The 12,738-nt window shown below is 46.0% G+C and overlaps 1 protein-coding gene across 2 annotated transcripts in view; it reads left to right on the top strand.

Annotated features, from left to right (window-relative positions):
- The first annotated feature begins 3,969 nt into the window (after positions 1–3,969).
- Positions 3,970–12,738, top strand: part of LOC141054345 (NXPE family member 3-like) — a 263,436-nt gene continuing 254,667 nt past the window's right edge. For both annotated transcript variants that reach the window (XM_073551661.1, XM_073551662.1), the window contains exon 1: positions 3,970–4,121. In XM_073551661.1, coding sequence (XP_073407762.1) covers positions 4,065–4,121 — 57 coding nt within the window. In that variant the 5' untranslated portion in view covers positions 3,970–4,064. The remainder of the gene's footprint in view (positions 4,122–12,738) is intronic.

The raw sequence follows: 12,738 nt of genomic DNA on the forward strand, positions 1-12,738 counted from the left end.
CCCCACACAAGTACACACACGGCTCTGCTACATACACCTTGTTAAACCCCTCCCTGACCCCACACAAAGTACACACACGGCTCTGCTACATCCACCTTGTAAACCCCTCCCTGACCCCACACAAGTACACACACGGCTCTGCCACATCCACCTTGTAAACCTCTCCTGACCCCACACAAGTACACACACGGCTCTGCTACATCCACCTTGTAAACCCCTCCTGACCCCACACAAGAACACACACGGCTCTGCTACATCCACCTTGTAAACCCCTCCCTGACCCCACACAAGTACACACACGGCTCTGCTACATCCACCTTGTAAACCCCTCCTGACCCCACACAAGTACACACACGGCTCTGCTACATCCACCTTGTTAAACCCCTCCCTGACCCCACTGTCCCACACATAAACGTTACCTCATCCATCCAGACCAGCACCATAATGAAAAGCGACCAGCACAACAGAGTCCTGCAGCCACCCTGATCATGTGACCAGACTCCTCCCCTCCTGTGACCTCATCACAGGTCCTGTGCTGGCACCGCACACAAGATTACAGCCGAAGGAAGCGATGATCATTGCTGGCTGTAAGGGGCTGCGTCACTGCGTGGGTCCCTCGCGGAGGGCGCAGGATGGGGTCAGTACATGGGGGGCGTGGCGGCGGCCGGCGGGTATCCCAGACAGCGTGAGTGGGCCCTCCCATCTCGCCAGGGCCCCAGGACTTGCCCGGGTGCTGATGCCGGCCCTGTCCTGGCCTGGGTACGAGCGACCAGTGAGTGACAGTGACATTCGGGGGCGGGGCCCACCGAGGGATCCAACGGTACCTCAGTGGGCCAGTCCGAGCCTGTTTACCATTCTTTGTATAAGTCTTGCATTTGGTCTGCTGCCACCTGCTGTCCCTTTTCTGTATAGCAGCCTGCAGCTAATTAATTCTAGTACATGCCTTCCACTTCTGGGTCAGTCACTCCTTCTCTCCCTGCTTAGCAGCCTTTCTAGTTTCATTTTCACCCGGGAGAGACAGGCTTGTACCGAGCTGTGAAAGGCATCAGTTTTTCGACCACATTTGTTGCACATTGCTGATTCACATATTTGTTGCTCAATTTGCTCAACACTTTGCTCACACTTCGTTGTGGTACCACCTTGGTTGTTACACCTGCATTTCTGGAGAAGTACTGCATTACCAATCATATGCTGTATGTCCAGATTTCCAAATAAACAAGTCTGGACTTCACAATCCTGGGTGTGTATCATCTCTCCGGACGCAAGAACAGCAAAACAGCAACATGGTCCTGTCTGCTCTGCATTGAGGAAACGGAAGGTAGGAATCTCTCCCAGCCCCAATCAACTACACCTCCATTCGCCTCATGTGGGGACAGAACAGTGCAGCAAAGATTTAATAGCTCTCCACAGGTAGAGGTGTAGTCCCAGGGCAGCGGTTGTAGATGTTGAGGTAGAAGGTATAGTGTTAGGCACAGCGATGTAGCAGTGCTGAGTAGGTTGGTGCAGGAAGAAGGCAATGACACAGCTGAATGCAGTTCCAATGCTTTACTCACTTTTCTGGCATAGACAGGTGCTCGCTTCTGTGCTGTGTCCTCCAGGTCCTCCAGGTCAGGGGCTCAGCCAACTCCGAGGCAGATGGAATAACCCTTCCAGCACTCCCTTCCAAATGTGCCTTTCCTGAACGTCTCCTTTCTAGCCCTAATCTGAAGTACTTGTAGTTATGAATTACACTCAAATTCCTCTTTCTTGCTGTTCCTTATAACTCCACTCGCATGACAGGCAGCTGTAGCCTACTTCGGGGACGCCTTACAATCATGTCCCAGCTCACACACGTTGCTGCTGTGTCGTCGAGTCTTAGGTGGGAATAAAGTGGTCACAACTTCTATTCCTCTGGTTTCTGCTGTAGGATCATTAGTATCACACACAGCCTGGCCTTTGGCGCATTAAACTTAGAAAAGGGCTCTGCTCTAGCCCTAGTCCCCAGTCTCTCTCCTCATGTTCCGTACTTACCTATCTTTCTTCTGACCAACTGATCTTTCTCTTTCTCTCTCCTTGCCACCAGCTCCAGCTCACAGGAGGCTGCTTTCACTCCATCCCTCCCAGGGGATTCTAACCTAATGTCCTGTCAGCTTTCCCCTCTAATGTTATTTAAGCTCCACCCACCACCCAGCACCCTTCATGAACCAAAGCAGCTGCCACAAAGGGTGCTCTGCTGTTCTAAGGTGTCTGTGCTGGATGTAGGTGCTGGAGTCTGGTCAGGTGTTACCATCTTACCTGGGGAGTGAGATACTACACCTCAGGAGGAGGTGCAGTACCTCTGTTGCGACTGGACCCTCAGGGGCGCCACATAGTATCTTGAGCTGCTCAAATATTTATTCTGATGCAGCTTTGACATCATTTCTAGCAGCATAAGAATTTCCTTTCATGTATTATTTTTGATTCAGACCCATGGTCTAGGTGTTACACACATACATGTTTTTTTTCTACTCTCTGCCTATAAAATACTGTGGATAAGGGTAACTGTTTACCTTCACTTCTTGCTGCTGTGGCAAACATTTGAGGTATTTGTGTGCGCACATTGTGACTTATGAGCCTTTTGTAATTTGTGCTTCATGGGTGATGTTGTGGGTTGCCATTTCCTTTATTTCAAGGTATGGCTAGTTTATGCATTTCTGTGTTTTTTTTTAATGTTTTTAACCTTGTGTCCTTTGTATGTCTTTTTTGATTGGTTAATAAAGCACAAATTACTATTTTTGTATTTTGGGTGTTCCCATTATTATTGGCATGTTCTTTTCTCTTTTGTTTTTCTCAAGGACCCCGGGGGGGGGGATCATGGTAAAAATGCTCGGGTCTCCCATAGACTTACATTGGGCTCGTTGTTCTGTCCGAGTACCCGAGTATTCCAATTTACTCTACTCGAGCAACGAGCACCCGAGCATTTTAGTGCTGGCTCATCACTAGTCAGCATATTCCTACACCCGTAACTTTTTCTATTTATTATTTTGTACAGGAGTTGTATGAGGTCATGTTTGACGACATATGTTTTTTTTTACCATTTTTTAATTCATTTTTATGTGAGTAACAATGAACAAAAACAGCAATTCTGGCACTTTTTTGTATTTTTATTTTTTTGCTACGCGGTTCATCTGGTGGTATAATTAATGATATACGGTAGTTTTATGGTACAATTTGTTATGCACACCACAGCACCAAATACGTGTCATTTTTAGGGGTGTTTGTTTTTTTACGGGGAGGTACAAATAGGATTTTTAAAAAAATTTTTTTATTTAAAACACAAGCTTTTTTTTTCACAATATTTATTTATTAGGCTCGCAAAGGGACATTAATATGTGATCCTTTGCTTAGGCAATAAATACACTGCACTATTTTAGTAGTGCGGTGCATTATTTCATCATGACAGTGAGCGGCTGCTTTTTAGCGCCTGTCTCTGATAGGGTCCTATAGGCACCGATTTACAACAAACCTGGAGGCCTGAAGGATAAAATTATTTTTTTTTTTTTACTTTATTGGGCAAAATATATAAATACTCATAAAATAAGTCATAATATATGAAAAAAAAACTAGGTGAAAAAAGAAAGAGGTATTGGGTAATATTGTTGGGAGGTCTTATCTATCACCATATCCAATAATTAATTTGGCGATGTCACATCTCGCCTCCCCCCTCTCCCTTCGCTATGACTTTTATACATGCTCATTAGAGGCTTCAATAAAAAAAAAAAAAAAGATGGGGTCAGATTCAGCTCGTTGCTGCTACTGTGGGTTTCCTGAAACGGCAGGAAATTAAAGTTATGAGAACAAAAAAAAAAACAAAAAACAGTGGCCGGTGTGAAAATTTCAAGATTTTAAAATTTAGATTTTTAATAAAGTTTGTGAATTGGAAAAAAAAGTTAAAACATATAAACAATAGGTCTTTTTCTCATGACACATTACTATGTGTGAACAACTCTGTTTGTGAGCAGATAATGTGCTGGGAGATTTATCAGCTGTGAGGTGTGTCCGGTTAGTGAGTGCGCAGTCACACACCCGTCCTCCGACAGTCACAGATGTGGACCAGCAAGAGACTCCTGCTCCTGCTCTGCTGTGTGGGATGGATTGGAGGGGTAAGTACCTGATGGGGGTTGTAGTCTAGGACTGTGTTTTTAGGTTTTCACTGTAAAAATTTGCAAAAATACAACTGATATTAATTTCTGACATCTGGTGCCGGGAAAGATGTGTTTTCTTCATTGTATAGAGTAATAATAAAAATCTTTATTTATATAGCGCCAACATATTCCGCAGCGCTTTACAGTTTCAAGTAATCTTATTACAAAAGTAACGAGCTCGTAATAAGACGTATTACGCTCCCCCGGGGGCGCCGAGACGCTGGAAATATAAGTGCGGGAATAATTCTACATAAAGTACCCGCATATTAATGAACGGCTAAAAAATATGTACTTTATTAACCGCTTTCCGTGCAGCCAATTTTTTACTTTTGCACTTTCAATTTTTCCTTCTCGTTTTATCAGACACAGATCTTTTTTTTTTTTTTACTTTTCCCATCCACATTCAGTGCGAGGTCTTGTTTTTTTTCTATGGAATGAGCTGTAGTTTTCAAGGACACCATATAATGTCCTGAAAAAAAAAAATACAGGAAAAAAAAAGTGAGACGAGAAATCTCATTTTTGTTATTGCTTTCTTATTTTTTGGTTCGCTTTTTCTTACGGCGTGCATTGTGTGGCAAAAGTGACCTGACAAAATTATTCTCCTTGTCAGTACAGTTATGGGGATGCTAAACTGTAAAAAAATCTATATGTGAATAATAAAATTCAGAACTCTGTAATTAAAAACAAAAAAAAAATTTTCACATTTCACAATAGGCACATGCCAGATATAAATAATACCACAATCCGGGGCGTCTCACCTAACCTCCCTCGGAGTGCACGTCCTATTAAAGTACAAACCGATAGTAATTGAATTTGTGTAGGATTTTAAGATTTTGCGGTACTCAGTAAATTTGAAAAATTAGTGATCGAAAAAAAAACCCAACAATGCCCACGACTATTTTTCACAATGCAAAAGTTTGCTTCTGCCATAGGAGGTTCACGTGACCTCAGTTGTGGCAGTGCGGTTGTAGTCTACAATGCCGTGTAGTTATCACATCACATCTGAGGCAAAGAAAGCAGCAGCCGCTATGTAGGGAATCTGGATAGTGGAAGGACGTCACAGCCTAGTAGTATAGATAAGGAAATAAAGCTTCTGAATAAAAATTACATATTGCTGGTGTGTGTGTGTGTGAGAGAGAAAAGCAGTGGTAAATGGGTACCATTCATGTACCCATGACCTGGCTGATGGACCCAGAGTCCAGTGAATCCATCCACCCATTGTCACAGGGATATTGTGACACAGAGTGGTTTCCTCTTATTTCAGGGCTCAGAAGATTACAGCATTTCACTACACGCACTACTGCACTGGTTGCATGTGCTTTGCTTTCCAGTTAGCTATGCAGATTTCCCTTGTTCATTGCTTGCAAGGATTAAACTCTCCTGCTTGTTTCCTAAAACTTTCCATTCTGAGTTCTCAGCTGTTCTGATTTTCTCCACTTCCCTCTGGTACAAGTACACACCTCTTAGCTTGGGTAGTTGCCAGTGATAGCTTCCTTAACCTTGGAATTGTTTTGGGAACTGTGAGCTACATAGTACATAGTTAGCCGAAAAAAGACATTTATCCATCCCGTTCAGCCTATATTCCGTCAGAATAAATCCCCAGATCTCCGTCCTTCTGAAGAACCTAATAACTGTAAGATACAATATTGTTACGCTCCAGGAAGACATCCAGGCCTCTCTTGAACCCCTCGTCTGAGTTCGCCATCACCACCTCCTCAGGCAAAGAATTCTAGCTTCTCACTGCCCCAACAGTAAAGAATCCTCTTCTATGTTGGTGGAAAAACCTTCTCTCCTCCAGACGCAGAGAATGCCCCCTTGTGACAGTCACCTTCCTTGGTATAAACAGATCCTCAGAGAGATATTTGTATTGTCCCCTTATATACTTATACATGGTTATTAGATCACCCCTCGGTCATCTTTTATCTAGACTAAATAATCCTAGTTTTTCTAATCTCTCTGGGTATTGTAGTTCCCCCAACCCCTTTATTAATTTTGTTGCCCTCCTTTGTACCCGCTCTAGTTCCATTATATCCTTCCTGAGCACTGGTGCCCAAAACTGCACACAGTACTCCATGTGCGGTCTAACCAGGGATTTGTACAGAGGCAGTATAATGCTCTCATCATGTGTATCCAGACCTCTTTTAATGCACCCCATGATCCTGTTTGCCTTGGCAGCCGCAGCCTGGCACTGGCTGCAACAGGTAAGTTTATCATTAACTAGGATCCCCAAGTCCTTCTCCATGTCAGATTTACCCAGTGGTTTCCCGTTCAGTGTGTAATGGTGATATTGATTCCTTCTTTCCATGTGTATAATCTTACATTTATCATTGCTATACCGCATCTGCCACCTTTCGGCCCAAGTTTCCAACTTATCCAGATCCATCTGTAGCAGAATACTACTAGTGGTTTACATAGTTTTGTACCCTCTGCAAATATCCATATTTTACTGTGTTAACCTTCTACCAGATCATTAATACGTTGAAGAGAATAGGTCCCAACACCGAGCCCTGCGGTACCCCACTGGTCACAGCGACCCAGTTAGAGAATATCCCATTTATAACCAACCTCTGCTTTCTATAACTAAGCCAGTTACTTACCCATTGTGAGGTAGCGCTGTCTTCTAAGTAGGGGGTACTCGCTCGGCAGTGAATACATCACATCCGGAACGGGGTTTTCAAAAAGCATCATCATAGTCCATGAGGTTTATTCATCATCATAAACCAAAGCAACTGGAAACAGCAGAGCGTCCATACCAAAGCTTCACTCTGTAAACCCTGTGTTCACACAGGTTGTACAATGTCCAGCATACAGGCTCTCTTAGCCTCATTTATCTCACCCACGTCCGGGTCTCCTTATGGCTGCTTCAGCTTACTGCAGACGTTCATTCCCTCCCCTGGGAACTCTGAGACACGTGCAGCCATTCACCATAGCCACTCCACAGGCTGTTAGCCAGGAAGCTCCATCTCAGCGGAACCTTCCACACTGGACCAATCGGGTCCCAGCATTCACCACCTGTGACCTACCCTGGCCACATTATATGGTTCATAGCCATGCCCACCGGGTCACATGACTCTGACCTCATCACAGGTCCTTCAAGCATTTACACACTCTTTCCAACAGTGCTTTAAACACACCCCCTGGGTGGGTTTGTAGGTAAACAGGCCCGCCCATCTCTCTAGTTACCTGGAGACCTCTCCCTTACACATTGTAGCAACATCTCAGCAATATCATTGCTGATCAATACACATACATAAGTCTCCATCTCAAGGCCACCCACCTTGAGATACATAACCATCCTTCAGGATTCTGCCACTCATCCTTTCTCTTGGGACATCCACACGGCGCCCCCTAGTGGACACAGTGGTTACTACACCACACCATGTACACACATTTTCCCCCAGACCCAGAATTCTCATGTTGTGTACCAACCTCTTGTGTGGCACGGTATGAAACGCTTTGGAAAAATCAAGTTCTACCACATCGAAAGATTCACCTTGTTCCAGTCTATAGCTTACCTCTTCATAAAAACTGATTAGATTGGATTGACAGAAGCGATTCCACATAAACCCATGCTGATATGGAGTTACACAGTTATTCTCATTGATATAATCCAGAATAACATCCCTCAGAAACCCTTCAAATATTTTACCAACAACAGAGGTTAGACTTACTGGCCTATAATATCCAGGGTCACTTTTAGAGCCTTTTTTGAAAATTGGTACCACATTTGCAATGCGCCAGTCCTGTGGAACAGACCCCGTCACTATAGAGTCCCTAAATATCAGAAATAATGGCTTGTCTATTACATTACTTAGTACTCTTAGTTCTCGTGGGTGTATGCCATCCGGACCTGGAGATTGATCTATTCTAATCTTATTTAGCCAGTTTCTCACATCTTCTTGGGTTAGATTGGTATAAAAACTAAGGAAAAAGAAAAGCGCAATAGGGTCTTATCTGGGTGGAAAACGGAATAAAAACTGATGAAATCTACTCACCCTTTCCGGGAAGGATATAGGCATATAAACCAATGTCAGCTTGCTGCACGCCTGAAGGTCCACTCCGTGACCACCAATATAAATCCTTATGGATAAAGTATCTCTCAGGCTTACTGTGCGCTGCTTGACCAGGATAAAAATACTACCACATGAGAAGTTTAACCATTTAATTACCGACGCGTTTCAAAGTGTAATGTAGTCATGTCATCCCTGAGGAAGAAGTGGTTTACACTTTGAAACGCGTCGGTAATTAAATGGTTAAACTTCTCATGTGGTAGTATTTTTATCCTGGTCAAGCAGCGCACAGTAAGCCTGAGATAGATACTTTATCCATAAGGATTTATATTGGGTTAGATTGGTGACACTTGATATAGGGTTTTCTTTGTGGGTCGCCCGCCAGGGCAGTGGGGTACTTGGTACCGGGCCACTATCTCAGAGGGAAGTGTCACAGTAGCGGTGACCTGGTCCGTGGCCCTGGGCATCCATGTAAAAGGGGTTGAGAGTGACTCATTAAAGTTTATAAGTGGATGATACGTGACGCCACCTGTGGTGATCGGCAATGAAGGGGTTATGCCGACGCTGCAGGCCTCTGAGACAGAAGGTATAAGGCAGCAAGATGTAATAGCTCCCCACAGGTGGAGCTGTGGTCCCAGGGCAGTGGTAATAGGTGTTGAGGAAGAGGGTGTAGTGTCTGACACAGAGATGTAGCAGTGCTGGAAGGTTTGCAGGAAGAATGCAATGACACAACAGGGTGCAGTTTCCGTTACCTTTACTGTGCTTTGTAAATGCAGTCCAGGGTCCAGATTACAGATGGAACAGGAGCTAATTAGCCTGGAAGCAACTTAGGAATCTCTCTATGCAGATGGGTTGGGTAGTCTCCTTTCTAGCGCTTATTTGAGGTACTTGCAGTACTGTGTTACACTGAAGTTCCACTTGCTTGTGCTCTTTCAGAACTTCCTTGTATGGCAGACAGCCGTAGGCGCCGCCTTCTGGCTCACACGTTGCTGTTGTGCCTCCGAGGCTTAAGTGGGAACAGAGCATTTACAGCTTCCTATTCCTCCGGTTTCTGCTGCAGGAACATCAGTATCCGTACAATCTTGGAGACCGGACTCCAGATCATGCGCTACAGCTTGAAGTGAGCCCTGAACTCTGCTCAGTCTTTCAGCTCCTCTCCTCATGTTTACACACGCTTCCCTCCTCACACGAACTGACTAAATTTCCCTTTCCTGGCCCCCAGAGAGCAGCTCTTCCCCCAGTTTTGGTTCAGAGATCCCTCTGCTTGCCTGGAGTGGGAACTGTGCTGTGTGTTGTATTTACCTGATAGAGAGACCCTTTATTGCTTCCAAGCATGACATCACACTCCCTAGGAGGAAGGTATTGCCACTGTGGTGACTATACTCCTGGGGGCGCCACATTCCCCCCTAGTGCAATTCAGTACTCCCGGACTGAAGAAAACATGCAGAACACATTAACAAATGAACAATTGTAAATGTAACAAGATTTCAAAAATGAAAAATTACAAAAACCAAAGCTCAAAAATAGTCCTGATGACGATTAGTCCATGCGTCAATGTCCATGGCCCAATTCCTGAGCAGTTGGTAAACTATGTACAAGATAGTTTTGACCACACATAGTCCTGTGGTCCAATTGTCCATCAAAAACAAAAATAGGCATTAGACCTACCGGTAATGATGTTTCCAGGAGTCCATCCTGACAGCACCGTGGAGGACTTCGTCCTCCTCCTTACAGGGACAGGAAAGCACACGAGAGGTTAAAAGGTCCCGTCCCACCCACTTTCCCCCAGTGATTTAACAAGTACCACAGCGTGGAAAATGCAATAACACTTTAATGATACAATCATATTACAGCATATGACATAACATTACATAATACAACATAACAGGGAGGGAACTACCCGTGTTGTCAGGATGGACTCCTGGAAACATAATTACCGGTTGGTCTAATGTCTATTTTCCAGGACGTCCACCTGACAGCACCTCCTCAGGGTGGGACTACCGCTTGGAGAACCTTTCTCCCAAATGCAGTATGTTGACCTGATAGCACGTCAAGCTTGTAGTGCTTGCAAAATGTATTGAGACTGGCCCAGGTTGCTGCTCTACAGATCTGATCAACCGAGGCGCCCGCTCGCTCGGCCCAAGAGGCCGATACTGCCCTTGTAGAGTGGGCCTTTAACGTATCTGGCAGGTTGGCGCCTTCGGATTGGTAGGCATCTGAAATTACTGAGGTAATCCATCTTGCGATGGATGCCTTAGAGGCTTTTCCCCCTTGTTCTTGCCCCCAAAAAGGATGAACAGATTTGAGTCAATGCGCCAACTGTTGGTGGCCTCAAGGTAGTTCATAACTGCTTGTCTCACGTCTAATGAGTGGATTCCATTTCCATTACGGGGATTGTCACAGAAGGATGGTAACACTACCTCCTGGTTTATATTTTGGTAAGAGGCTACCTTTGGGATAAATGCTGGATCTAATCTCAGGATTACATGGTCCTCTCTAATCTGGAGATATGGATCTTTGGTGGACAGGGCCTGGAGTTCCCCTATTCTCTTGGCTGTGGTAATGGCTACAAGGAAGGCCGTTTTCCAAGTGAGAGTTGAGATGGTCATCCTTTCACTGGTAACATAGGGGTCCCTAGGGATCTGAGGACCAGGTTAAGGTCCCAAGGCAGGGTGAGCTGCCTAATCCTGGGGCGAAGACGTTGCGTGGCCCTTATGAATCTTATTACCCAAGGATGAGAGGCTAGCGGATAATCAAAGAAGGAGCTCAAGGCCGAAATCTGGACCTTTAAGGTGCTGGGTTTAAGGCCCTTATTATACCCCAACTGTAGGAAATCTAGGACACTAGGGAGATCAGGGGTACCTGCTACGAAGTCGGACCTGCCACCGTCCAGACAGAATTTCTTCCATATTTTCCGGTAGATTGCGGATGTAACCGGTTTCCTGCTGGCCAGTAGGGTAGATATGACCTGATTTGATAAGCCCTTTGCCTTCAGGATGTCCCTTTCAGGATCTAAGCCGAGTGGTAGAGTCTTGCTGGATCTGGGTGACGGATCGGGCCCTGGTGGATGACATCTTCCTTCAGAGGTAGCTCGACTGGGCTTTCCACTGCCATGGCCCCTAGTAGGGGAAACCAGCTTCTCCTCGGCCAGTATGGGACTATCATCACCTTGCGTGGTCCTCGTGGATATTCCTGAGTACCGCCGGTATGAATGCCACTGGTGGGAATGCGTACGAGAGGGGTTCTACTCAAGCGTGACTCAGGGCGTCTACACCATCCGGGTAGTCAGCTGAGTTCAAGGAATAGAATCTGGAGACCTTTGAGTTTTTCCGATTTGCGAATAGGTCTATTCTGGGGGTCCCCCAATGCAGACACAGTTGATGGAAGATCTCTTCGTTCAGCTCCCACTTTGTCGGGCTGACCTGCTGTCTGCTTAGGTAGTCCGCTACCACGTTTTGGGAACCCTCCAGGTGGATTGCCATTATTGAGAGGACAGTTTCCTCTGCCCATGCAAATATTCGTTCTGCTAGTGCTTGGAGTGGACAATGCCTGGGGCCCCCCTGGTGCTTCAGGAATGAAACTGCTGTTATGTTGTCAGATAATATTCGAACGTGTCGGTTCTTCACAACTGACCGGGTCCGTCGCAGGGCTTCCCAGACCGCATAGAGTTCCCTGAAGTTGGAGGATCTGTCTCTGATGTCTACTGGCCATTCTCCCTGGAAAATCTTGCCTCCTACGTGGGCTCCCCATCCCCACGTACTGGCATCTGTGGTGACTACCACGTATGGAGTGGTTGTCCATAGCATGCCCACCTGCAGGTTCCTGGGCTGTGTCCACCACTGTAGCGACCTTTTCACTGGTCCTGGCAGCGTTATGGGCTTGTTGAGTGAAGCCTGACACCTGTCCCATCTTGCGAGGATTTCCTTCTGTATGGAACTGGGCCCATCTGACGCACGGTATTCAAGCCGTCATTAGGCCCAAAACCTCCATTGCCCCTCTTATGGAGGAGCGATGCTCGAGGAGGTCCTTGGCTCTGTTCTGTATAGTCCTCTGCTTCTTTCCTGGTAGTAGGGATATCCTGTTTCCTGAATCTAGGAGAACTCCCAGGAAGATCTTTCTGCTTTCTGGTCTCAGGTCTGACTTCTTCTCGTTGATCACCCAGCCAAGGAACTCCAATATTGTAACTGTTCGACCTCTGTCGCGAATGAGCTTTTCTTCAGATCCTGCCACCAGAAGGAAGTCATCTAAGTATGGTACGATGACGATATCCTGATTTCTCAGGTAGGCCACTACCTCCGCTACCAGCTTTGTGAATATTCGGGGGGCTGAAGCCAGCCCGAATGGAAGGCATTGGAACTGGAAGTGGCAGGTCTGGGTCGGTAGACTGACTGCGAATCTTAGGCTACTTTCACACATCCGGTGTGTGGGGTCCGGCGGCGTGCGGCGAAAAGCCGGGCCGCCGGATCCGGCCTGCAGCCGTGACACCGGATGTGTGTGCAGCGAGACGATACGGCTCGGACATTATTAAAGGAGCCGCAGGACAGAGGCAGCCAATGAGACAGCTG

This window comes from Dendrobates tinctorius, unplaced genomic scaffold, assembly GCF_039654945.1.
Source record: "Dendrobates tinctorius isolate UK_male_01 unplaced genomic scaffold, ASM3965494v1 ptg000178l, whole genome shotgun sequence".
Lineage (NCBI taxonomy): Eukaryota > Metazoa > Chordata > Amphibia > Anura > Dendrobatidae > Dendrobates > Dendrobates tinctorius.